Below are 27759 nucleotides of genomic sequence, written 5' to 3'. Positions count from 1 at the left end.
CAGCGCCGCCGCCCCGGGCCCCGCGGGCCCTGCCCGACCCCGCGGCCCCGCAGCGGGCGCCGCCCGCGCCCCGCCATGTCGTGCGTCCACTACAAGTTCTCCTCCAAGCTCAACTATGACACGGTCACCTTCGACGGGCTCCACATCTCCCTGAGCGACCTCAAGCGCCAGATCATGGGCCGGGAGAAGCTGAAGGCGGCCGACTGCGACCTGCAGATCACCAACGCGCAGACCAAAGAAGGTGCGTGGGGCCGGGAGCGGGGCCGGGCTCGGCGCTGCGCCTTTGTGGCTCGGGCGGCCCTGCTGCACAGCCGGGGCTGCCTGCAGGGCAGGGTGTCTTATCGGAACAGGCATCTGGCAGAGGAATCTGGAGGTGATAGGAGTAGAACACGTGGCTAATTTGAAGTTAAAATAATTTTAAAAATTAGTTTGGTGGCTGAATGTTGTGTTCTTCAGCCCCCTTGGTTGGGAGCTGGGTTTGTGCGCTTTGCTGGAATTGCTCAGAAGCAACAATTTGCATCGAGTGTATCAGTGACTTACAATTTCTGCAGCCCTTTAAAGCCTCTTGCTCGTGAGCGTTCTCTGTATTGGAATTACTCTTGGGAATTCCTGGTTAATGTAACTTTTCCACACAAAAGACACCGTCATTGGGATGCTGTTGAGCATCATTTCATCATTCGTGTCCACTTTTTTTTCTTAATCTTCCTAGCACTGTGTTTGCCGGATTAGGGTAGCCCTGAAGTTTTACGGCAGAACATTTGCAGTGAATATATGTACGAAATATTTTTCAGGAAGTCATAAATTCTTTAAAATCTAATAAATAGTGCCTCGTTCCGAGGGGTGAATATGGGCTTGTGTTATTATGGTGCTTCAGTTCCACAATCTGCCATCTTGGTAAGTTTGAATGTGGCTAAAGACTAAGGGATGTGACTTTTCAGAAATAAAAAGAATTGTGTTTTCATCTCTTCAGCGTTAAAACTGTTTATTTTTTTGCCATGTGGTTCTTTGTCACAACAGTTTTTTCTTTGAAATGTGTACTAGTTGTTTTTTCTCTTGGTGCTTCATTTATTAAAACTTCATCGGAATGCTGTGTAACTTTGGCTCTGGCCTTTAAAGGGGCCGGACTTAAAGCTGCTCTTTTTCTACAGGTACTTAAATGATTTTCAGGAGAGTGTGGGGAGCCTTCACAGTGCTGGAGGTGTTGGGGAAGCCGTTGGGTTGCTTGAGAAACAGAGAGACACAGTTCAGGAGTCTTGAATCTTTCCAGTAGTATTGAATAAAATTTTCAAAAGCTTTCGAAAAATAAGTTTGATTTGCTTTGAGGGCTGTGCTGGAGGAGAGTCCCTGAGTTATGTCCTCGGTTGCTGGGGCACTTGGGCCTCCCAGATGCAGGAGCAGCCTGACGTCATCCTGGGCCGGTCAGGGCTGTGTGGAACAGCCTGAAAAACAGAGGCCCGGCTGGGAAGGAGCTGCGGTGGAGCCCAGTTATGGGCACCAGGACAGAAAATGCTTTGAAGTAGGCCAAACACGTGGGGCTCGTTGTAGCAGGTGGACAGAAAGTGAAGTTTTTAGAAGAAAAAATGATGCTTATAAGTGTCACCTCATGAAGTGTTACTGCAGCATCCAGCACACCAGATTTACTGGGGTGTTACTTTGTTATCATACATAACCAGAGTCCAGGGAAGGAAGAGTGTTTACCTCACTAGAAGCTGTTAAATGTGGTGTTGCCTCAAGGTGAAGTTAAAAAAAGACTACGCTGAGTCCTCTGGGCAGGTTGTGTTGCACTTTGACCTTTCAAAATGAGTATAAAATTATAACTATATAAAATACGTAGTTTAAAATTCTGTAGTAGTGACACAGATGCTTATTGAAGCTTTTCTAAGGGTGTTTTCCATGTGAACAGGCAAAAATCCCCCTGTGGTTTGCAGAGCAAAGCTAAAGAGTGCATTTCAAAAATATATGTTTGCCAGATCTTTGGTTTATATGCATAGATGTGAATTTCCATTTTTATTTATTAGATACAGATGCTTAAGCTCACCTGCAAAAATTAAAGTAAAAATTAGACCGGGATATTGTGCTTAAGTGGGATGTTTGGAATTCTTAGGTGTGGACCTAAGTATTGGGTTTTTATAACTTGGTCTGTGCACGAGTCCTGAGTAAGCGTTGGAAAGGTCTTGGAAGGAACAAGGTGCCCCCCGAGTGGAGATGTGCTGTGCGGTCACATTGTTCCCAGATCCGGGAAGCTTTTACAGCTCAGGAGCTGTTACTTTTCCCAATGGAAAGCTAGTAATAGAAGCAGTGCTAGTATAAGCTAAAATATCAGTGGGAAAAAAGGACGTGATGGACTCTGTAAAATTCTGGGAATGCAAACTGGGTGGGTGGGACCTGGTCCGTAAAGGGGGGATCCTCCTCCATGCTTGTTATTGAGGCATGTTCTGTAAAGCCTGCACTCGAATGGTGCTTTTAAACTTGCCTCTGTATCATTGTATCTGGATTTCTTGACCTGTCTTCTATAAAAGGTGTTCTCACAGTCTGTGAAGAGCTGCTGACTCCAGAACTGAGGTTTCTCCAGTGCTCTTTCCTGCCCTGGGAAGTTCTGACTCAAAGAGCTTGGAAATTTTGCCATTGTACTTACTGGGCAAAATACAAAGGAAATAAAATGAATAAATAAATAGAAGCTGTGCCTCTGAACTGGTGTGGGCTGAGTGTTTGGAAGGGCACTGCAGCCCCACGCTGACACCACCCCAGCGCCCAGGGGCGGGCAGTGTAATCGGATTAATGAGTGGAAGGAGGGCAGATCTGATGGACTCATCCCTTCAGAGCGGTGCAGGGGCTCCTGTGGGGCACAGTGCCCCGGGATAACAGTGCAGAGGGAAGTCCTCTGGGCTGTTTGGCCTCCTGAGCCAGCTCGTTCCAGAAGTGATGACCTGCCTGTGTAGATGAGATCAGCGATGCCCATTCTGGGGGAAGTGGAAAATCCAGCAGGAGTGGCCCAGTCTGTTCCTCGGGATGTTTCAAGGCTGCTTTCAGAGCCAGCTACAACGATGGCTTGTCACAAAGTGAGCAAGTGCTGGTGATTAGAGCAGGGTTAACAAATCCTGTCACGAGAGAGTGGAATTTTAAGCACTAAGGAGAAAATGTGTTCTTAGGAATTCCCTGTGGTCCGGTGGGAACAGCCTGGCCTGTTAGCAGGCATTCCCAGCTCTTACCTACCCATCCTGCCCCCAGCAGCATAACAGCAGCTTTGCAAGGCTTTTCCCTGACCTTTCCACCTGGACTTGCCTTCTGAGGACTCCTGGTGAATTCTGTACTTCACTTGGGTAAAAAACCTCTGGAGAGAGTGCTCAGAGCTGCTTGAGCAATGCTGTCACGCAAAATGGTGGATCAAAGCAGGCCAGAAAATAACGGGGAAACTTCTGTCAGTGACTTGTTTATAGCATAACTACAACACAAATTACTAAAACTAGTAGGTTTTTGAATTATAGCTAAAAGTTGGGTGTTTAAATTGTGTATTAAATGTGAAGCACCATAAATTTCAGAACATAGGTGAGCTCCTTGCACATTGCAGTAAGAATGTTGTGGGCACTAATGCGGTTGTTGATGTCAGATTTCTAAGTCAATGTGAGTCAGCAGTCAGGGTAGCTGCTGTTAACTAGTCTGCCTCCATTCATTCCTTGAAATACTTCCTTCCCTGGACCTCTTTCAAGCTGCTGTTTTCTTGGAGGGATAAATAGCAAGTTTTACACTGTTATGTCTTGTCTGCTCTTGCCTTTAGGATCCAAATCTTTCTTTGCTTTTGCAAACATTTTGAGTTAGTTGAGTCTTTATTTTTAATCACAGCTCAGGTTGACAAAATCCAGTAGCCATTTCCTGGCCATTACTGCTGGTAGAACAAGTTTGTGCTAGAAGGGAGTGGGAGTGAACAATGTTACCTCCAGCTTTGAGCATTTCTGTTGTGTGTGTGATCACTGAGCAAAACCACTCTGGAACTTCAGTAGACTCACAGCGACTTTGGGCTTCAGACCATTGTTCTGATCCAGACTGCGGAGTGAAGGGCCTGGAATATGAACCATTGCAGGCACAGGACAAGGAATGGCTGCTCATGGTGCTTTGTAATATTTAGCCATATCCTGCCTGTGTAAATTAAATATAAAAATCATTCTCGTGGAGAGCTCTTTGAGTTTTAAGCTTACTCAGAGTGTGTCTGTGAGTTGGGGTTTTGTTTAGGCCTTATGTAAAAGGTCAGGAGGCTTTTCTCCTCCTTGGACAAGCAGCGCAGTGCAGACCAAGGCTTTTCGGGGCTGTCTTCACAAGTCATTTCATCTGAGTCTCTTTTCCCTGCAAAAAGTGAGTGGAAGGAACTCCTGCCCCCTTGGTTAATTAAGACCGGATGATGAGCTTAAGGGAGGAGGCACCACTTTAGTTTGAGCCATTTTTACCCTTCTTGTGAAAGCAAGTCCAGGAGCTCCCCCAGATTTCTATGCTCCGAACTTCAGTTTGATTTCCATTTCTATGCCAGGCCTTGAGCAGCTGCACAGTGAGGCTGGGGATGGTTCAGCTCCAAGAAGCAGAGCTGGCAGCTCTGCTCCCTCTGCCTGAGCACGGCAACCAGGGGGGAGTCAAGTGTAGTTAACACAGGGAAGGCACTGCTGTGGTTTCCCTGCTTTAGCCCAGTGTCTGCTTTGTTCAGGACAAGCAGTCACAGACTTCAGAATCTGTTTTATGCAGGTGGGACTTGGCTGTGTTTTTTTTTTCCTCCAGACATCTCTTGATTTTGTAGTCAAACAGAAGTAAAAGCAACTTAAGGAAGATCAGGCTCTGCTTTAATGTCTTTTGAAACTGTTTTGCTGTTGGCATTCGAACTAACTCTAAAAAATGAGAAAGATTTTGCTGCTTGATAATCAAATGCAATGATTCCTTGACAGGTACTGTTGGTGTGTTGAGAGGATAAAAGTGAGATGTTACATATGAAATTTTGCTTTTAGATTTGTAAAGGGATTCTTCAAAGTGCTCCATAATTACCTATTAAATACATTCTTACAAATTGAGTAATGTTTCTTCTGTATTGATGTTGTTTTCAGAATACACCGATGATAGTGCCCTGATTCCCAAGAACTCATCGGTGATTGTGAGGAGAATCCCCATTGGAGGAGTTAAAGCCACAAGCAAAACATACGTTATGTGAGTACCCCGACATTGGCTTCCTCGGGAGGGGTGACTGTGCCACCTTGTCACTGCCAGCAGGGACAGAGGCCCTGGCCTTGCATCTGCCTTGTTAAAGCTGCTGCTGGGCTCTGTTGGCACGAGCCACATTTTAGTGTCTGTCCCAAAGGAGACTTAGATTTTGAGGCCTGCTGGGACATGGGGTTCAGACTCCAACAATGGTAACTTTTAAGATGATTCATTAAGTTTGTTTTGGGGTTGATTTTTCTGAGATCCAAGAGCAGATTGTGTTTCCTCTACATGGGGAGATTCCTTATTATATGTGTTTGCTTTGCTAGTAAAGGCAGTTATGCACTGTAGAGTAAAGTTAGCATTTGTTTCCATCTCAGAAGAGTCTTTGTGTAGTCGTTTGACTATTTCCTGCCTTTGGGGGAGGTGGGGCAGGATATGACAGGTGTTTTTGTGCCTCACATCAGGAGGGGTTTGTACAGTAGCTGTAGAGGAAAGGCTAGGGGTTGCCTGCTGGTGACTCATGCAAACAAGAAGGTTCATTCTGAAGTGACTGCTGTTAGTTTCCTGAAGTCAGTGTGTTCCAGGCAAGACAAAAAGAACCATACCCTAAAGCCTACTGGCTTTTGTGCGAGTACCGTGAAGGAATAGTTAGTCCTTCCCAAACTCGAATCTCAGAGGCAGTTTAGCCCATTACCAAATGTACTGGTTACCTTTCTGAGTCTGTACCCAAGCTGGGATCTGTGCTCCAGGCTTTAACTCTGTATTCCTGAGGTTTACTGAGGACAGAGAATCAGGTGTATTGATTAAAATCACAGATTCTCAAATGCAATCCTGACTGCAGGATTATTGCTGCATTGATGTTTTCATACAGTCCAGTTCTATAATAGCTACATCAGCACCATTGGAATGGGCATGTTTTCCAACCTCCTTAAAGCCTCTCCACCCCCAGCAGGAGATATTATTAGCTGCTGGTTTTGCCAGGTCCTTCTAATGTTGGTTCTCAATAAATAAAGTACCCTGAGGAGTTACAGCGTGTCTTGAACAAACAGTACAACAACATCCTGGTATCCATAAAGCATTTGCAAGCAAAAAGCTCTGGACTGATGTGGCTCTGCATGTAATCCTGGGGCCTGTTTCTGCAGGAGTTGGTGCAGTGTTTCCAGGCACTCCCTCGGGATTGCGAACCCGCAGCATTGTGCTCGTAACATGGCCTTGCTTTGGGGGTTCATTTTGGTATGTGCTGAGTGCTGTGCTGTCAGTGCACCCTCCCCTTGGGTTGGATGGCACCTCCCCTGCTGCTGTAATGCTGCCCTAAAATGGGAGGACAGATGCTGTTGGCATCAAAGATCACATCAGTACCAGTGTGGGACTATAAGGAAAAAAAAGCACTGCTGGGTTAGAGTTGAAAGTAAGCCAGCAGATGAGCTTTCTGTTCTTCAGCTGGAAACATGGCAGAAGCCCCTAGTGTAGAGTGGGTAATGCTTGGGGATGGAAATGTCTGCTGGAATGGTGGAGAGGCCTTCAGAAAGGCCTTACCCACCTTGCAGGAAACGGCTGAAGCCTCCACTTCGTGGTAATCCAAAGTATTTTGGTGCACTTCCTCACCTGCTGGAGGTACATGGTGCATCTGGGAGCCTGGGAGGGCTTAGCACTGGCAGGTAGCTGAGCCTTTTGATTGGTACATAAATTCCCCAGCAGCCTTTGCATTGCCTCTGCTCATGGGACACCTTGGATGATGTGTGGATTGTTTGTTAACTCTCTCAGTAGTTGCATGTGTGGTTCTTGATGAGGAGCATGCAGGTACAGACCAATGATATGTGGAATCTCAGCAAGTTTACAAATGTAATACATATTTCCTAAAATATTGTAGCATTTTCAAGATTATCTGAAAGCAAATTCTGGCAATTAAGACCTTTTTTTTTGTCACAGGACTCCTAAATCGCACAAAATCCTAGAAACTACTTTCAGGTGACATTTCTACTACTATTTTTAGTCAATATAGTACATATGTAACATGTTTAATATTTTGGCACTTTGATGGCTAAATATAGTAGATCTCTGAACACAGTGCTTGGGCTTCCACAAAGAAACACTGTTGTAGAGACTGTGCTGCTGACACTGTTGTTACCCCTTTGTCACATGACTGTGTTTTTCACTTGAGCAAAGTCGCACTTGTAGATTATGATTGTTGTGTAGAAACTGGAGCCCTGTCCCTGGTACCTGTGGGTGATACCGGGGATGTGCAGGTTGTCCAAAACTGCCTCCACATTTCAGTGATTGATTGTTTAAGAACACAGAACTCTAGTACAGGCTTCATGGGTTTGATACACAAAGGGTAGAGACACAAGATGTGAAGACTTCCTCTTGCACTGTTGTGTTCTAGATCTGTGAGTCTTGAGTAATTTGTGACAAGGTAGAAATGTGATGTGGGGGGTTTTTTTAGTTGCACTGAATGTACCAAGAGAGAACAGTTTATGTATACCAGTAAATGTCCATGTTCACTAGAGTGTTGGAGCATAATGTTGTGATGTTCAGGTTCTGGAATCTTTGTGTTGGGTTCAAGTGCTTTGTTTTCAATTCTGATCACCTTTATTTCTTCTTCTAGAAGTCGAAGTGAGCCAGTGAGTGGGACATCAAAAGCAGTATGTAAAAACACAATCTCACCCTTTTTTTCCTACACACTGCACTTAATTCTAAACAATACAGCTTTTTATTAATTTACCAAACGTTAACTTAATATATTTTTCCAGTAAAACCTAGTGTATGTTGTAAATACATTGTATTTGATTCAGCATAGTAAAAACTGAGTAATGCCTTCACTTGCAGAGTCTAATGTGAATATTGGTATTTGTGCCTAGCAATGCATTGTATTTCATATTGAATATGCCAGAATCTCTCCTGTATGACTCTGTGTTGTACAGATAATGTATGATCGTTTCAGATCCTGTAGGCTCGAGGTTTGCACACTGAACATGGTGCCATGTTCTACATCTGTCTGTCTATAGCTAGTGATATGTATGTTTGTATAGGTTGTTGTGTGCTTTTTGTTTCTTGCAATAAAAACTGTTTGGAGTGTATTTTTTGCCATTTTCACATTGTATCACTTAGCTTTTGTTTTTAAATACCTTTTTTTGCCTAATGGTTTTTGAAAATGTTTATCAAAAACCACTGAGAAACCATTATTGTGAAACTTGGTGCTGTTCCTTACTTTTGACTTGGGGGTTCAAACAAATACCAAACCCAGCATATCCCAGACATTTTGAGGACAGTTCTGTGCAGCTAAATGATTCTTTCTCATGTCCTTAAATACTTGGGTATTTGTTCCTAAAACTGTATAACTGAAGTGATATTGTTTGGGCCCCTCTGAGTACAGAAATGTCTTTAATAGCCTGACGTGAATTTTGGTATCGTTGCTACACAGAGTGGTTTTCTGAAGTTCTGCATTTGATCTCTCCCTTTATCTGGTGAAGCAGTTTAGTTCAACAGCAGTTTGTCTGCAAATGACAATATGCAACACAAATTTTGGCACCAGGTTACAGCCTGGGGCATCTGGGGGTGAAATCCCTGCCATTTTTCTTAACTTCTGCCTGCAGCACGTTTTTGAATCTGGGTAACTCCAGGGTTGGCTGCTGCTGTATTCCCAAAGGTTAAGCCTTCCTTTAGTGTACCACCACTTGGAATTCACATTTGGAAAAGGGGCAGCATTTTCCTTCAGGTTTGCAAACACTGTTGTTGTGCTGCTAACATACAAATCCCGCACAGCAATCCAGGTGATGGGGTAGATCTTGGTGTGCCACTTGGTTGGTACTGTGTGGAAATGTGCCTTTCCAATAGTCGTTAGAGTACTATTTGATGGGGTTTATTTTTCATCTTTATTTTAAATATAACTGCTTCTCCTTCACTAGAGTGGTGCGAGGCATTACACTAACCCTGGATCATTGGATCTGATCGCTCAATCAGCTGTTAGGATCACTTAATCTAGAAATTCCTGAACTCTGGGGCTGTATTCTGGGTAGAATAAAGCCTCTGGTCCCCATGGAAACAATCAACCTCAAATTGAAAACTTCCTGTGTGTAGGTCTAAAATCACTAAATGTGACATCTGTAATTCTATTGCTGATTGGTTGGAATTCCTTTTTGGACACAAATGCCTCTCATCGTGAGTTTGAGTTAGTTGAACTGGCCCAGTGACCCTAGTAGTTAATGTAATGCATTTATGTAAACCACGTTTATAGTATTTGATCTAATTCAGATGGGGTTTTATTTCTTGAAAACAGTTCTTTTTCTTTTTGTTTACTAGCATGTGTATAAACACAAACCACATGTTCATAAATAAAGTTAACATTCTTTTAGCCTCGTGTGTTCCCTGGCATGTCTGTATTACATTGCTCAGTAGCATCTTACCATAAGCTAATGTAGATGTGTCAAAAGAGAGAAAAGTGAAAATCCCAGAGTGGGAGGGAAGACTTAGTGTGAGTGAGAGGTAATGGCAGTAGAGGAAAGGCAAAACCAAGCCATTCCTTGGTGTGCTCTGACTGTCCCTGGCCTGGGAGGGTGGAAGCCCTTGCATCCCTCTACACAAGCCCTCCCTCTTTCTCACTGCAAAAGCCCAGCAGCCTCAGGAACTTCTGGGGCCAGAGACAGAAATAGTTTGTTCCTAAAGCTAACTTAGATCTTGGTCTGAAGCGTGGGGGTTTATTTGTCTTTATTTTTTTTTAATACACCTATTTCTGTATGTATTTCAGAGTAGAACCTGAGGGTCTTGGTGTAGTAGGGGTAAATCACTGGATATTTGGTCAATTATTGATGGACAGTAAAGCTGCAAAGTTAAAATCGGTTTTGTTTCTAAAGGATGCACAAAAGCTAATTTTTAACATGTCTTCATTGTCTTCTGCCAGCTGTGCTTCCAGGTGTGGAAATGTGTGCCGGTGTCGGCACAGCCAGAGGCAGAGTGCGGGGCCTTTCTGTGGTGCTGCCGGTGCTCGAGCAGGGCTCTGGGGCTGGCGCTGGCCCTGCAGGGTGCAGGGCCCTGCCTCTTGTTGGAGCACCAGCAGGCACAGCTCGGAGCCTTCCTGGCGCAGCTGGCACTCAACCAAGCTGCGGGTTTAGGAAAGCCCTGGCATTTCAGGGTAGCACTGCAGCAGTGCCATCAGCCTTCACCTCCTCTCTTCTGTCCCCCTGCCCGCTTGGCTGCATGGTAGTCTTTGTCAGTCTGCTGCAGGAAATGGGAGTTAATACATTGGCTGTCAAGTTTAGGGTTCGGGGGTTGCTTTTTCTGGTGGTTCTTTTTTTTCTCTAGTTCTTCTGCAGTGTTATCTTAGGGTTGCACACAAGTTCACAGAGATGTTTCTACTTGACTGTTTTGAGGGACTGCCAGGAAATGCTTCAGTAGAAATTTAAAAGGAAAAAAATAGGCCGAAATGTAGGACCATGGAAAGATGGCCATTGGGCAAATGCATTGAAGAGTACATTAATTATCTTTTATGTGCTGCTTTTGGTAACTGTTCAATATCCCCTCCTTTAAGAAATTAGACTGTTACCTGCAGGCCATATAATAACTGCTTACTTTAAAAAAAATACAAGAACTAATTAATAGTTCATTAACTGTTGTATTTCAGTTTCTGGTGAGTACTAGACTGTTTAATGCCAGAGCTTTCCTAATTTATTTTTTTTGCTTCTAAAAACCACAAAATGATAGTTGTGCCTGCCCTGAGAGAACACTGCTTTACTCTTCCGCATATAAGAGAAGGGATTATGGAGCACAAGGCTTGAAAATGCTTGTCCAGACCTCCTTTTGAACAGGACTAGGTGCAAAGTGTTCTAGGGAGGAGAGATGAATCTTCTGGTAAGACTTGCAGTGGAGTGAAGGTCTCTTTGCCTCGATCTGGGTGATCCAAAGGCACACTTTTCAAGAGCTCTTTGTCAGTAATACAGGAGTGTGTGCTATATGTGCTTTCCTGAAAACAGAGGGGGAACAACTAACTGCAGTGAGGAATCATCTTCTGCATGGAGATATTTTTTTCTCAGACTCTGCCAAAACTGTCCCCTTGAATTCTCCCACTACATAAGATAGTAAAGGACAAGAGCTTTTCTGAGGAAAGGTCTCTTTGCTGACCTGTTTAGTGACCTCTTGGAGAGCTCAGTTCACACTGAGAAATCTTACTCTATGTTTTTGAGCAATTCAGATGTAATAAGCAGTGATTTGAGTATATTTCTGGTACTGCTTTGGTAGTGTCAGGTTAAGTGTGCTCATGGCATGATATATTTCCATATATTGGAGAAGATCAGAGTTGCCCTTTTTACGTGTGGGAAAGCTGTCCTTCACCACTAGTTTTCCATAAGCTCTGCAGTCTGTTCCTAACTACTGACCCGAGAACTTCATTCTTGAGAGCTGTTCCATAGGCAACTGGGAGGAGAAAAATGGAGACAAAAACTCCAGGCTTGTGCTCTGAATCCACGTTTGCATCATGAAGAGTACACTGTGCACCTTCTTCTTTTGTTCATTTGGCGCTGGGCTGCTGTTAAAGATCAGGCTTGGTCTGGCTGCAAGGAGTAATATAAATTCTCACACTTCCCAAGGACATTTGGGTGGCAGGGTCTGTGGTCTCATAACATACAGGAAATTGGTTTTGTCAGTTTTTATAGTCTACTCTGTCATTATAAACACCATTATGTAAATTATTTACGCAGGTTTTTTTCCAGGCAAAGTGACAGGTTACTTTTGTGGCTGCTGTTCCAGACTGGTTTATAGTTGGGGTTATTTGGGTACTGACAGGAGGGGCAGAGTGAGTGTTCCAGGGTTGCTGGGCCTGACCTTCCTTTTGGCAGCTGCTGGATTCACAAAAGCATCACCATATGCATTTATAATGATGAGACATTCACTAATTCACTTACAAACTACACTACTATTAAGTTACCCAAAGTGATGCTTCTTCCCCAGTTAAAATTACTCAGGGTTTTTTTAAATCCTTTTTAGCTGAAAATTGGCAGATTCCTTTACCCTTTTGACAGGGATCCCTCTCTGAAATATTGTGAGCAATAAGTTGATCTCCAGCAGGGTTGGTTATTTTAATTTCTTCTCATAACCATGTAGAAGCTCTTAAGCCATCATAGATTTGGACTTTGTTTTGAATAAATACAAATTACACTGGGTTGAAGTTGCCTCTGGGTGACACTCAGGGGATATAGTGCAGACATTCAGGCTATAGTAGAGGTTAACTATTGTTGTGTTTTGACTGTAGAACTTGAATATGTGTTTAATTTTTTGTGAACAGATTGATGACTCTTCTGCATCTATTTCTCTGGCCCAGCTTACTAAGGTATATATAAATATATATATATATTCTTGTCAAATACTTTAAAAAGTGTTTGCTTCCTAGTTTTAAATTGATACTGTGATCTATAGTTGGATAACTGTTGTAATTGGAAAAATCCTTTAATTTTTAATAACTTAAAGTATTTATTTTTATTTTAAAATGTGTGTATATTTTGATACTATCCTGTAAAGAGTAGTTCCCAGTTTGGGAAGATAGAAGGGGAGTACCTTATCAGCCTCAGCATAATGTTGCAGTATTACTCATCCTCAAGACACAAAGAAGAAGCACTTCAGAAGCTGTTTTACCGTTTTTCATACGTTTCATTAATTTTGCGTTGGAAACTAACCCAGTTTGTACAGAAGAATTTAATTGGCTGTAATTGTGGACATTGCAGGGGGGTTTGACCAGCCACAAGAGAAGCGGTTCTGTACCATGGACAATTGCATGGCTATTTTTGAATCCCTAGTCATAGTTACAGACCCATTCTCTGAATGCTGCACAATTCCATAAATTCTGGGATCTATACAGTGGACAACCCGATCTAATTTGTTTGAACGCAGACTGTGTAAATTGTGTAAATGTACCTCATTGTTTATAGGAATATACCAATGTGTATGTGTGGCATCTGAGCAGCTGTGACCTTCCGAAACTGTTGTAATGCCATGTTTTGCTCGGGAACTGCTTGCATTTTTGCTCACCAATGTGTAATTTGTCTGGGAAAGCACTAGTGACTGCACTGTGTGGACAGACGGGTGCTCAACCACCAGTCCCTAAAGCTACAGGCAGCAGAGCAGGCAGGACTTGAGGCAGAGCAGCTAGTTCTTCATCCTCAAAATAAAGGCTAAAGTTCATTTCCAACAAAAAGAAATCTCTTCCCACTGGTAACTTTTTCCCTCTTCATTACAGAAATTAAATTGTGTACATTGGCCAAAAAAGGAAAAATTATATATTTAGATATATATCTAGTTTGGAAGGGAGCCCCATTAGTGCTGTCCCTAAACATGTCCTCAGGTTTGTAACCTCATGTGAAGCTTTACTCTAAAAGGTGCAAAGGTGTCCAAGGGATGGGTGTACACATCTAAGCTTTTGAGGAAAGCTAAAATGCAGGAAGGTGCCCCCAAGCAGCTCAGCACTGTTACTCCCTCTAACCGCTCTAGTGCAGCCCGGCTCAGCACGGAGGCAATGTGTTAACAGTTCTCTGGTGATTATTACTATGTATGAAATGCCATATTTGAATTTTGGTCTATTCCTACTAATGTTTTGTGGCTTTTGGATGTGTTTTGTAAACTGTTTGGGTTCAAACAAATTAGTCAAGTATTATCTGTAAAGCTTTCTGTAACTGTTAATGGAAATGGTTTCATAGCTGGCGATTCGGACTCTGTTACTGTGGAGAAAAACTGTGTATATGAAACAACCATTAATAAAATGTTGAAACTAGTTGGTTGCTTTTGTGAATGAATGATACAAAACCAAACCATGAGTGCTTGAGCTGAGTGATAGGTGCTTGAAGGCCCAAGTCATTGACAGTCACTCCCTTAGACCCTGCTTGTATCTGGACTAGTGTGTAATAAAAACATTTGAACAAAGACGACTTGGAAAATCAACTGCCTTCAGTAATTTGAATATCTAGTTGTGCAGAAGGTTTATATTACAATTTGTGTGTTAAAAGGACACAGTCAACTGGAAAAAACTGCAGGCTGTGTTCGCTGTAGTTAAATCACTTCATAGAAGGAAGTTAGCAGGGGGGAACAGTTTGGGCTGCCTGCAGCTTCTGATGCAAAGAATCTTTGGCCTTGCTGAGGGATTGTAAAAGGCTTGAGTCCTTTGAATACTTCTCTGTCTGAAGCTGAGTTGTGTGTCCTTTTAATGCAGCAAAATGTAAATAGTGCTACTTGCATCCGTCTTAATTCCATGTCCAGTGGAGATCTTCTCCTGCCTATAGTCTGGAGCTTAAAAATCAGTGTTAAAATACTGGATATTGTATGTTTTCTACACATAGCTTCAGTCCTCTGAAGGAAATTGGATTGGTTACACAAGTCGTGCTGTAAGGTACAAACAGAGCCTAAGGTCTGAGTGTCCAGGAATGCTCTTTTCTCAGGCACATAAACATCATGTCATGGCGTAAGGACTCCCCAGAACATCTTCAGCACAAATGTTTGGTATAAGCAGCTGGTTTCATGCAAGCTCAGCTAGTGTAGTGCTGCTCTTTACAGGATTGGATGAGTGGTGTTGTCTTGGGCTGTGTGGGCTTAAATGTGTTTCTAATGTGTGTGTCAAATAATTACCTGTTGCACAGACTGCCAATCTGGCTGAAGCCAATGCTTCCGAGGAGGATAAAATAAAAGCTATGATGACACAGTCTGGCCATGAATATGATCCAGTCAAGTAAGTGTTGCTAATGTGAAACCTATTCTTTGAAGTTGATCTAAAAATTTTAGAGATATTTTTTTTAAACGAGAAAGACACATGCGTCCCTTTTTCTTTTTTCCCCAACACCTTTTAGTTACATGAAGAAACCTGTGGGGCCACCTCCACCCTCCTATACCTGCTTTCGCTGTGGCAAACCTGGGCACTACATAAAGAACTGTCCAACGAACGGGGTAAGATTTGGGGGACTTGGGGGTTGTTCAGTTTTTAATATTTTGCCTTGAGAGTTACATGCGTGAGTATTCACAGTAAGAAGCGTTTCTTCTGGAGTGAAATACAGAGGTTACATGGCAGTGTTGCAAAGCCCTTTGGATTCAAGGATTTGGATTATAAATGTAAAATTTTCTTTTCACTAGGTCACAGGCATTAAATATTTCCACAGATCTTTGTGAGATTCTGTGTGCAGTTTGATGTATCTCAGTATTATTGGACATTTTCCTGGTTTTAACTCTCTTTTATGACAGTTCACAATTTTTAGTATTTGGCCTGAAAAAAAGATGTCTCCTTGTCCCCCATCTGTTGGATATTTGTGTCTTTAATAACCCCACTCCGTAGTTGATCATTAATGCTGTTTAGCATGGGTCAGTGACTGTGTGTGCATGAGAGATGAATTCAGCCTTCATTTACAGATGGCTTATACAAGTTTCTCCAAGCGCCTGAATTTGGCTCCCTTTGAGCTGTCCTTTGGAGGATGAGCAGGTTTGGGGGACTTCACCCATAAGGAACCTGCAATTAAAACCAAAGAATATCGATGTCCAGCCTCTGGAACATCCTGGCTGAATTCATGTAGGGAAATGAGTATTTTAGTCCAACAGCCCCTTACGCTTGGTGGGAGAAGAGGGTTAAAGGCTTTTGTGCTTAAAACAGTCATTGAAATCTCATTTTCAGTGTGGGCCTTGAGATATGTCTGCATTTCTTAACAGGACAAAAATTTCGAGTCTGTTCCCAGAATTAAAAAAAGCACAGGAATTCCAAGAAGTTTTATGATGGAGGTGAAGGACCCCAACACAAAGGGTGCCATGTTGACCAACACTGGGAAATACGCAATTCCAACCATAGATGCGTAAGTATTGGTTGGGCTGATCCAGAGGGATGAGAGAAACCTCGTGGCAATGCCTGAGTGGCAGTGCAGCCACGCTGGCCAGCACCTGGAGTTCCAGGGGCAGCACAGTCACTGCATCTCAAATTTAAAATCTGTGATGGTTTCTAATATTAAAATAGGGGTCCCTCTGCTCACACCCCTGGGAGTTGGTTAAACATGGGAGACATGGGGTGCTGAGAGACTGTTTCTGCAGGGTTTGTAGTTGGGATCGTTCTCTCTGGAAACTTGTTTTGCTTCTGGTTTGTGTTTCAAAGGCTTTGTGCAAAATGTAACCAAACAGCTGTTGGACTGTGATTCCATCCCTCAGATTTTGATCTTGCGTGTGAAACAGACTCAAGTTTTCCTTTTGCTGTAAACTAAGAAGACACTTGTGTTTGCTGAGAATAATGACTGTTCTAAAACACACTTGGGAGCTCTTCTGGTTTTCTCTCCTGGATGTCCTTTTGTGGAAGCTGTAACAGAAACTTCTTTCATTTAGAAAATGTAATTACTGAGAGACCGGGTTTATCCTGAGCCTCCAATTTACACTTACCCTCTGGCAAAGGAGAACTGGGATTCATTTCACCTGAGATCAACTGTTGAAATATTTTTCTAGTTTCAGCTGATTTCTTAGTTGATCCAGTGAATGGGAGAGTTCTGCAGGAGATTTGTTCCTACCTACCTACCTACCTCCTCTTGTTTGGGACTAAAACTAGTTGGTTAGTTCAAACTAAAGAACTGTGTTTAAGAAGGCTGATGGAGAGGGAGAAGAATTCCATATGTTACCTTTATTTGATAAAATGCAAAGCTTGGAAGAGTTTCCTTTTAACTTCTTGTTTTGTTTTCCCCACCCTCCCTCCAGGGAAGCTTATGCTATAGGAAAGAAGGAGAAGCCTCCCTTCCTACCTGAGGAGCCGTCCTCCTCCTCGGAAGAGGATGATCCTATTCCGGATGAGCTGTTGTGTCTCATTTGTAAGGATATAATGACGGATGCGGTTGTTATTCCCTGCTGTGGAAACAGTTACTGTGATGAATGTAAGTGTTAAAATACCCCGTTTATTAATTCCAAACATTAAATTTGATCTTCTGAGAGCAGAAATAAGAGAGAAGGAAATTGCTGTGTTGGTTCTGTTGAATATTTCAGTGTGTCCTCAACAGGGAGAGGCAAAAAGCTTTTTTCCCTTCTTAGTATTTAGCATTTAGTTAAATCTTCTTTACATGCAGAAGGATGAGGATGACGAGAATGCATATTAATGCAGGTGGTTACAGTGTTAGATATGAAATGCATTTAGTTTGTCCACAGCCCTTTCCCTTATGCAGAATTCCATCTCCAACTTCAGGGACTTACTGTGGTCTACAGAGAACAAAGACTGAGGCATTTCATCCACATTCTTCTCCAGATTAAAACCTTCAGAACTCGAACCTGCTCATTGTTTTTTGAAATGTGTTTTGTTCATTAACCTGGTATGACTTCTCGCTGCACTAGAGCGGAAAAAAGACCAGTTGAGATGTCATTCCCCACTCTGCTCTGCATATTCACATATTGCCACAGTGAAATATCAAACCTACCATTATTTGCTGCATGCCAAAAGTTTTCCTAGAAGGATCTGGGTTGGAAGGGACCTTAAAGCTCATCTCATTCCAATCTCCCTGCCATGAGCAGGGATACCTTACACTAGGCCAAGATGCTCCAATCCCTGTCCAACCTGACCTTGGACACTTTCAGGGATGGGGCAGCCACAGCTGCTCTGGGCAGCCTGGGCCAGGGCCAGTCTTTTTCAGCATTGAACATTTATAACTTCATGCTCTCTGTTAAAGACTTTACTTCCCCATTATTCACGTGCTTGTTTTTATAATTCATGGGAACCAAAGAAGTTTTCTTAGTTTGACTAAAAACTATTTTAATGCTCTAATTATTCCCAGGTATTAGAACAGCATTGCTGGAGTCTGAGGAACACACATGCCCAACCTGCCATCAGACAGATGTTTCTCCTGATGCTTTAATCGCCAACAAGTTTCTGCGCCAGGTAATGTGGTGACTTCAGCGTGAACTCTTAGGTGGAAAAGTCTATTTGTAAAGAGCTGAAAGGGAAGAAAATATGAATTTAGATCTCCTTAAGCAAGACTAAATTGAATAAGGCTAAATTTACTTTTCTGATACATAATCTATTACAGAAGCCTACAGCTCATTAGAGACTGTTTGTGAAATGAAGTACACACTTTTGTTTGATGGGATGGCCTCAATTTCAGACTGGGTGTTAACACCAAAGCACGTTAAATCCAGACACTCTGAGGTACCAGTCACTGAGACCAGAGTTTAATGGGATGTGTTCATAGCTGAATGCTGATTGGGTTTATGATTAATAGCATTTACAGGAATACACAGTGATTTTCCTCTAAGGAGGCTTTTGTTCATATCTCTACTGCAAGTTTCACATTACCTTTTCCTACATATTTTCCTACCTCCAGGCTGTGAACAACTTCAAAAATGAAACGGGCTACACGAAAAGGCTCCGTAAGATTCAGCAGCAGCAGCAACAGCAGCAGCAGCAGCAACAGCTGCCCCCGCCACCCCCTCCACCGCCACCCCCCCTCATGAGGCAAACGATAACGCGCAACCTGCAGCCGCTGCTCCGCCCGGCCATGGCCAGGCAGCAGGATCCGCTCATGATCCCTCTGGCATCCCTGGCTTCCCGCTCTGCCCTCTCATCCTTGGGCCCCGGGCCGTCCATGGCAGCTGGGCTGCCAGTGAATCCGTCTTCTGTGGTTGTCTCTGATCTCCCTCCAGCAGTGTCCCTCTCTCTCCGTGGGGAAAAACCGGATGGACCTTTTCGGTAAGGAAATCTGGAGATCAACAGGAATTTAGAGGACACCAAGGTAGATTATTCTGTAGCTTGCCAGCCATCACCTTATGTATCATTAGTGACAGCTCCAGGTCCTCGTGGGAGTTGTGGTTTTCTTTTTACTTGGGATGAGGACACTTTGGCAAGTTGAACATGTACCTCATGCAGGAATTTTCTTGACAGTATTTTTGTTTGGTTCCCTTACCAGTCATTCAGTACAGGTTTACCCTGAAGGAGGGACTGGTTTTGATTTGAAATGGCCAGCCATTCCTAGAGTAGCCATTTAGTTGCATCAGACCTTAGTGTCTCATTTGTTTCTTTTTAGTACTGAAGAAATACTATTTTTATGCAAAAATCTGTGCCATTGTTTAGGGTTATATCCTTTAACCTTGCTGCCTTGGATGCACAGAGCAGCTGTACTGTCAGTACAAGCACCACGATTCAGAGGAGCCTCTAAGGCAGCCTCAGCTAGCACAGAAACATTTCCTAATGGATCTTCCAAAGCTGAGATTCAGTATGTGGGTTATACAGCCTCTCATCCATTCAAGTGCAGCTTAATCAGATATTTTTCCAGAGAGCTTCTTCTCTGAATGCCGCTATCCAAACAGGCTCCTCGGCAGTGCTTCCTCTGGAGCCTGCCAACTTCACAGGTGTACATGTGGTGAAGGTAATTTTAACATTTTCTTTCATTTACAGAAGTCAGCCTTTTCTCACCTTGGGCTCTCTATTTCAAAATGTGTATTGTATTTCAGTTCAAAGCAGTGTGTGAATAACAAAGACGTGTGGTTTTTGCAGCGATGCCGATGCTGTGTTGCCTCCTCTGATGGCTGCGGCTGAGCTTTCCAAATCCTCCCCTTTGTCAATCAGCAGTTTGTTGGAAGAGAAGGTAAATTTTATTTCAACACGTGAAATGATCCTTGTGTTGTAGTAGAGCTTATTTTGTAACTGTTTGCATTGATTCCCAAGGGCTATCAGGTTCCTGTACTGAGACAACCAGCGATACCAAGTCTTCTGGGCCCTCAAGGACAATCAATACCCACAACTGGTAAGGAATTAAAACTTTAGAATTTCTTCTAAAACATTATCTTCAAATAAACTTACTGGGAAATTTTTCTTCTTCCTGTGCCCACTGCAACAGGTCATCCAATGAGAGCTGGTGCACTTCGCAGGCCAGGCTGGGAACTGTAAGTATTCAACAGAAATTCAATATATTACTGGTTGTAACCTGTTAAATTAGTCTGTAACACATCACTTAAACCACAGCTGATTTATAGTGAAATAATAGTTGTGGAGAATACAAGTAATAATTAATTTTCAAGTGGCTTAATTTAAATTAGCTTTAACAAAGGGGATCTGTGCTTACAGTAAGATTATTTAAAAATAAAACTCCAGTACATAATTGAAAAGAAGACTCTGAATAATGGACACTTTTTGATGAAACCATAATTACATATAAAAATTAAATGTAATTAAAAGATTGGATGGAAAGCCACCCTTTTGATTACTGGCTGAATAGTGCTGAAGAAATGGATTTCCCAGTAGAAATCAGCCTCCAACATTCTTTCTTTAACAACTTAGTAGATACAGATTGAGCAAATTATTGAAAAGTCGAGGCTTTTATTTTATGACACTTTTGTATTTCTTCAGTCATCTCAAAGGGCCAAGCTGCTTTCTCACACTGGAGAGAGAAACCTGTTTAGATGTTATTGCAGTGTCAATGTAGTCCTTCGTTTGTTAGAGATTTGTTACAGCCAGATTGTAAGAGTCATTGTGTTTATGAAGTCTTGAAGGTAAATCAAACAAAATCCAAGATCCATTCCCCAGATTATCTAAAATCTCAAACTCAGTAAGCAAGAAAATAACAATTCAGCAACAACAGGCCAAATACATCATGAGGCAGGAGCACAGGAAGCGTGTGTGGGAGAGGTTAGGAGAGGTTTGAGAGGTGAGTTAATTCCTGCACAGCACTTGGAAGCTCAGGAGTGTGGAGCACAAAGTGTATCCAGGAGGGGCAGAGGAGCAGTGGGCGCTTGGCTCGTGGGAGATGGGGGTCTCTTGGCAGCCTCATCCACAGCCCCGAAGCTGGGTAAGGAGAGGAGGCTGAGGGAGCTGCTGGGGCGAGGATGTGGAAGGCAAGTCCAGGACTCCAGAACTGAGTGTAGTCTGAAGTGAACAGAAAGCCGGAGACCAGTGAGAACCAGGAGAGCTCCCGCCGTGCTGCCGCTTCGCTTTCCTCTGTACACTCAGGGCAGGCTGTGACAAACAGTGACACGTGTTTTTGGGTTTCTTTAAAGTTCAAATCGAGGACGCCCGCACAGTGACCGTGCCCAAAGGACTCAGGCCCCATCACTGCCAGCATCAGCACCAGTCTTTGTGCCTGTGCCTCCACCTCCCTTGTATCCTCCACCACCCCATGCACTTCCTCTTCCTCCGGGGGTACCACCACCACAGTTTCCTCCTCAGTTTCCACCTGGGCAGCCTCCATCCGCTGGGTACTCTGTCCCCCCTCCCGGATATCCCCCAGCTCCTGCAAACATGTCATCAGCTTGGGTCCCAACAGCAGTGCCAGCGGCTCATTCAAACACCATCCCAACGACACAAGCACCTCCTCTCTCTAGGGAGGAGTTTTACAGAGAGCAGCGGAGGCTTAAAGAGGAGTAAGTATTTGGCTCGCTAACGTTGCCTTGTTTTCGTGTCTGTATCGGGGGAGCGTGTTGGACTGCGGTTACACTAAAGTGCATCTGACCTAAGAAAAAGTGACTTAGTGTTTCCTCCAATATATTTTTCATTGCAGATGGTAAATATGCAAAGCTAAACCAAGACAAATGTAATTCTAAAACTTTTCCTAAAATTTGTAGGAACTGTTTTTGCTTAAATAGGATGTTCACCTTTTGCATTGCATGCAGTAAACATTTTCTCATATTGGCCATGTTTTGTTTCTTGATGTCTTTTGTAATAAAGGTCAAACTATAATTGTAATAAAGGTCAAACTTATTTTAACAGGGAAAAGAAAAAGTCCAAACTTGATGAGTTTACAAATGATTTTGCTAAGGAATTGATGGAATATAAAAAGATTCAAAAGGAGCGTAGGCGTTCGTTTTCCAGGTAACTGCTTTACATGTCCGTAATGGAGAAGCAGATTGTCTAGAGGAATCAGGGGGAGTTCCACTCCACCTCCCTGTCGTTAGATGGATTGGATGATTAAAGAATGAGCAGTGGCAGGAGTGTCATACGCAGTTATTGGCTCCAGTGTGGCAGAGATTGCAGGTGACTGAGTTAGCACTGGGCAGCAGACGCTGAGGAGCATTGAAGGGTCTCTCTTTCTGAGGTGTCTGCAGTGACATCCTTCACTGCCTGACAGCCCTGAGGAGGCCAGGGATGGAATAGCTGTAAGGGCTGGATTTTTCTGTGTCTCCCTGTTCTGATTGTAACCAGCCCCTCCAAGCACTTTGGAGGAGATAGGTGAGAGAAATCATCCTCATTTCCTCTTTTGTCTGTCTCATATGGATACAAAAGAGATTTGAACCTGGACTGTAGTTTGTTGACAGTGTTACATTTTCCTTGGGAATTAAAAGCTCAGACTTGTTTGTAAGGAAATCTGGAATTGGTGAGGGACTTGGAGAGGACGAATGATGCTAATGAACATATGCAGAATCATGTGAAATGGTTCTTTAAAAAATAGTAAAAAAAAAAACTTGTGAAGAAAAACCTGAGGGTAGCTGCTGTTTTCTGTCCCCAGAAGTCCCTTGGGCAGGAGTCCAAGTAGCTATTTGCAGTGGTGTCAGCAGCTGTGCCAGAGCCGTGGCACTGGGGCATTGACCAGATGCTGAGGTTAGAAGCTCTTACATAGGATTTTTCTTGCAATGTGGTCACTTGCCTTGGTTAGAGCTGGAGGGATGTGCAGGATTTTGATGGCACACCTGGCAATGTGAATTCCACAGGCCTGTCTGTACCTTTGCAGTAGCAGGATTGTGCATCCTGTCCAAATTCCCAGAAAAGGGTGAAGTTAACTAGACCGAGCTGTCATTTTAACATTGGGCTTTGCTGTCCTCAGGATAGGTGGTGGTTTCTCAATGTTTGGTTCTGCATTGTAGCCTCTCAGAGTTGCTCTTTTTGCATCTTACTGCAACAAAAATGATTTGCACTGCATGTGGTTGCTCAGTAGTGACAAATGTGTGTGTTCCTGTACCAGTAGAGGCCAGTGTAACCACCTGAAATCCATCCGTAGCTCTGGTAGCTCGTGTGATAGAGTGAGTGGAAGTAGACTGACCCTTCTGTGTGTTCTGACACTAACAAAGCAGCAGCTGTTCTGTCTTGCGAGCAGAAACTTTTACATGTTATCAAGTTCTTCAATTTGCAGTAGCTTTATGTCAGCAGCTGAAAGAAGCTTTGACATAAGCATGTGGAGAGGAAAGAAAAAATAAGTGTGGGAGGAAAAGGATTGGGGAGAATGACTGTTTGGAATTAACTTCCTTTTGTTTCTTTTTTTGTGTTGTGTTTTTTTAAGGTCCAAGTCTCCCTATAGTGCTTCATCTTACTCTAGAAGCTCGTACACCTACTCGAAGTCACGCTCAGGTTCCTCCCGCTCTCGCTCCTACTCGCGCTCCTTTAGCCGTTCCCATTCCCGTTCCTACTCGCGCTCGCCACCGTATCAGAGGAGAGGCAAAGGGAAGAGCCGGAACTACCGCTCCAGGTCCCGGTCCCACGGGTACCACCGCTCACGGTCACGCTCCCCCCCGTACAGGCGCTACCACTCCCGCTCCAGGTCTCCGGTGTTCAGGGGCCAGTCTCCCACGAAACGGACTGTCCCGCAGGGGGACGCGGAGCGGGAGTACTTCAACCGCTACCGAGAGGTCCCCCCATACGACATGAAGGCTTACTATGGTCGCTCTGTGGACTTCAGAGACCCGTTTGAGAAGGAGAGATACAGAGAGTGGGAGAGGAACTACAGAGAGTGGTATGAGAAGTTCTACAAGGGCTATGCCGTGGGCGCTCAGCCACGGCCTCCGGTGAACAGAGAGAACTTCTCTCCAGAAAGGTTTGGCCCACCTGGCACCAGACGAGAGAATTCACCGTATGCTCGGGGACGGAGGGAGGAGTATGCTGCTGGGCAGAGCCACAGAAATCGTAATATTGCTGGAAACTACCCTGAAAAGCCTGGGAGAGAGAGCCATGGCGTCAAAGACCCTACAAAATCGAAAGAGAAGGAGGTGGAAAATCCACTGGGAGATGGCAAAGGCAATAAACATAAAAAACACCGAAAGAGAAGAAAAGGGGATGAGAATGAAGGATTTCCCGATGCTGAGCTGTTAGAAGGGGTGAGAAAACCAAGAGAGCCAGTTCCTACAGAAGATGCTAAAACAGACTCTCTGTTCATGCTGCCAAGCAGGGATGATGCCACCCCTGTGAGGGATGAGCCCATGGAAGCAGATTCTATTGCTTTCAAACCAGTGTCTGAAAAGGAGAAAAAAGAGAAGGATAAGCCAAAAGCAAAGATTGAGAAGACAAAGCGGAAAGTAGAAGTGGCGGCTGCTCCAAAGAAAGACAACGTGGTGAAACCAGCTAAGGCTTCCCAGGAGAAGCTGGACCCCGATCGTGAAAAATCTCCTCGAGCAGAACCACCCGTGAAGAAACTGAAGGAGGAGCTGCCAAAGACAGACAGTGTTAAAACTTCTTCCTCTCAGAAAGATGAGAAAGCTCTTGGTACCCCACGGAAAGTTCACCCCAAAGTGGCAAAGGATCACCCAGAAACCAGACCAGCCAAGGAGGAGAAAGCAAAGAAAGAGCATCCGAAAGAAGCCAAGTCAGAGAAGCCCTCCAGCAAGGAGGACAAGTCAAAAAAACCTGCTGAGAAGAGCAAACCTTCCGATGCCAAACCTGAGAAAAGAAAAAGAAAAGCAGAGGAAAAGGTTGATAAAGAACACGAAGCCACTTCTGCAAAAGCCTCTAAACCTGAAACTGCGGAATCGAAAACATCACCCAAGGGGAAGGGTGAGCCCGAGGGGGAGAAAGGAGAGCGAACACCAGAGAAGGATAAAGCTGCTTTTCTTAACAACCCCTCCAAAAAGATTAAACTTAACCGAGAAACTGGAAAAAAGATTGTGAGTGGAGAAAATGTACCACCTGGAAAAGAAGCTGTGGAGAAACCTGAGCCCAGCAGCAGCAAAGTTAAACCGGAAAAGGCAAAGGGAAAAGCGAGAAGGAAAGTGACAACAGCTGATGGAGCAAGTTCAACTCTTGTAGATTACACCAGGTACCTCAGCAGTTCCTTTCCTTTTCTTTCTTTCCTACTCCCCCTTCCAAAAAAGTATAGAATTCTTTATGGTGTCTAACAAAGGGAACAGCTAAATCCATGCTAAACGAGGGAATAATCTGTGATCTTCCCTGTGAAACTGTACTTGGGTCAAACTCATATGTCATCAAGGAAAACGAGCAGTCTGTACTGCCCAGGAAGCCAGTAGGGTTACTTCACTGGTGATGTAAACTCAAAACGGTTAAGACATTTGTGGGAGACCTAAGATAGTGTCTTGGAGTTTAAAATGTCTGTTTTCTTTAAGGAAGAACACTGGGACACAAGGATAGAACTTTGGTTGCATAATTTTTGGCTTTATTTGGAAACAAGAATGGATATCTAATTTATCTGCCATTGGGAGAAATAGGACATGAAGGAATTACCAGATCAGGCAGTCCCCAATCTGATAATCCTGTGTCTTTGTTAATTGAATATATAGTAGGAAGATACTAAATTAATTGATTGCTTGTCATCTCAGCTAGTGGACTCAGCCTTTCTCTTGTCACTTCCCTTAATTGAACATCTTTTGGAAAAATGATGAGAATTTAGAATTGAAACATGAGCCAGTTTATAAAATGTTCCCAAAGCTGGCTGTGTGTGCCTCCTGTTACTAATGTCCACGTTTTTCCTCCCAGCACGAGTTCTACTGGGGGAAGCCCCGTCAGGAAGCCTGAGGAGAAGCCAGACACCAAACGAACTGTCATTAAGACCCTGGAGGAGTATAACAACGACATAACAGCCCCTGCTGAGGATGTCATTATCATGATCCAGGTCCCTCAGTCCAAGTGGGATAAAGACGACTTTGAATCTGAAGAGGAAGACATCAAATCCACCCCCCAGGTGCCCCCAACTGTAGGAAAACCCGCCAGTGTTATCAAACCCGTGAGTGTGAAGGCACCAAACCCCCTCAAACACACTGAAAAGGAGATGGAGCCTCTGGAGAAAACACAGAAAGCTGTGAAAGAGACGAGTTATGAAAGCGCCCAGCATGATGCCAAGAGTTCCAAAAGTTCCGTGTCAAGTGAAAAAGGCAAGACCAAAGACCGGGATCATTCTTTGTCAGACAAGGACACTTCTGAGAAGAGGAAGAGCAGTGTTCAGCCAGAAAAAGAGCATTCAGAACGTGTGGCTGAACAAGGAAATGGAAAAACCATTTCTCAATCTTCCAAAGATGGCAGATGTTCGGAGAAACACGACAGTGGCCGTGGCTCGGCCGCGAAGGACTTCACTCCCAACCGGGACAAGAAGTCTGACCATGATGGCAGCAGGGAGCATTCGAGCTCCAAGCGCAGGGATGAGAAGAGCGAGTCAGCACGGAGGAAAGACTCCCCGTCCCGGAACAGAGACTCCACAGCGGCGCAGAAGAGCAAACCCAGGGAGGAGCCGCCCAAGAAGGGCCCCGCGGAGCCCAAGCGCAGCAGCTACAGCCCCCCCCGCGAGCGCAAGCCCGCGGAGCACAAAGCCGTGCACGACTCCAAACGTCCCGCCGAGGAACACAAACCTCCGGAGAAAAACCCCGGCAAGGACAAGGAGAAAGAGAAGCACGTACCAGAAGTCAAGAGTACTAAGGAGAAAGAACCGGGTGGGAATAAACCACCTGTGAAACAGGAATCGCCAGAAGTCAAGGCGGAGAAGGAGGCGGCGGCGGGGCAGAGCGCTCCGGGCGCGGCGAAGCCCAAGCCCCCGGTGAGCAGCGCCGCCCGCCTCTCGTCCGACCTCACCCGCGAGACCGACGAGGCCGCCTTTGTGCCGGACTACAACGAGAGCGACAGCGAGAGCAACGTGTCTGCCAAGGAGGAGGAGGCTGCAGGGAAAACGCCGAAAGAAGTGAAGGAAAAGGCCGTGGAGAAGGCGAAAGAGGAAGCGGCAGCCCCGGCTCCCGCTGAGCAGCCGGAGCCCGGCAGGAGCCAGAGCCAGAGCAGCCCCAGCGTGAGCCGCAGCCGCAGCCACAGCCCCTCCGAGAGCCAGACCCGCAGCCACAGCAGCAGTGCCAGCTCAGGGGAGAGTCAGGACAGCAAGAAAAAGAAAAAGAAGAAAGAGAAGAAGAAGCACAAGAAGCACAAGAAACATAAGAAGCATAAGAAACATATGGGAAACGAACCAGAATTGGAAAAGAGCCAAAAACACAAACACAAGAAGAAAAAATCGAAGAAGAGCAAAGATAAAGAGAAAGACGACCAAAAAGTGAAATCTGTCACGACATAAACCGACAGATAATGACAAAATGACTTAATTCCTAAGTCATCTGTATTAATTTTGTTAAAATGTAAACGACTTCAAGCGTTGTAAATAATGACATGAAAGACCCTGTGCTGCACTTAAAATATTGCTGCTTGATTATTTGATTTTTACATCAGAGCTTTATAAAAGTGAACATTTTGTACAGAATTGTGAGTTGTGACCATGTAACATGAAAGGTTTCCCTGGGGCATCTTCTTTTTAACCACCATTAATTAGTTTGGGTGGAGTTTACTGTACTGTGAAGAATTTCACATTTGGGTTTTTTTTAATTGCCTGGCAGAAGCAGCTGGTACCAGTTACCAAATACCAGTGGATGATTTGCAGAATCCATTACAGCCCTGTTATGTCACTTTTTGATTACAATAAAAAAGTTTTCAGTAAACGA

The 27759-nt window shown here is 44.1% G+C and overlaps 1 protein-coding gene across 4 annotated transcripts; it reads left to right on the top strand.

The window, feature by feature from the left end:
* RBBP6 (RB binding protein 6, ubiquitin ligase) lies at positions 1–27759 on the top strand. 4 transcript variants are annotated; one of them, XM_050317076.1, is made up of 18 exons: positions 1–241; positions 5082–5181; positions 7105–7143; positions 7781–7817; positions 12449–12493; positions 14787–14875; positions 14994–15090; positions 15841–15980; positions 16861–17033; positions 17922–18025; positions 18468–18832; positions 19637–19727; positions 19808–19886; positions 19980–20025; positions 21136–21498; positions 21845–21946; positions 23349–25094; positions 25769–27759. In XM_050317076.1, exons 1-18 carry the CDS (start codon positions 76–78, stop codon positions 27336–27338), a joined length of 5352 nt encoding a protein of 1783 aa, XP_050173033.1. In that variant the 5' UTR covers positions 1–75; the 3' UTR covers positions 27339–27759. The 4 variants fall into 4 exon arrangements, with proteins under 4 accessions (XP_050173033.1, XP_050173035.1, XP_050173036.1 ...); XM_050317078.1 differs by lacking the exon at positions 21845–21946; XM_050317077.1 differs by lacking the exon at positions 7105–7143 and having other exon boundaries at positions 2–241.

Source organism: Myiozetetes cayanensis, unplaced genomic scaffold (genome assembly GCF_022539395.1).
Source record: "Myiozetetes cayanensis isolate MyiCay16 unplaced genomic scaffold, myiCay2020 scf20-37, whole genome shotgun sequence".
NCBI lineage: Eukaryota > Metazoa > Chordata > Aves > Passeriformes > Tyrannidae > Myiozetetes > Myiozetetes cayanensis.
This window is presented reverse-complemented; position numbering and strand designations above follow the sequence as displayed.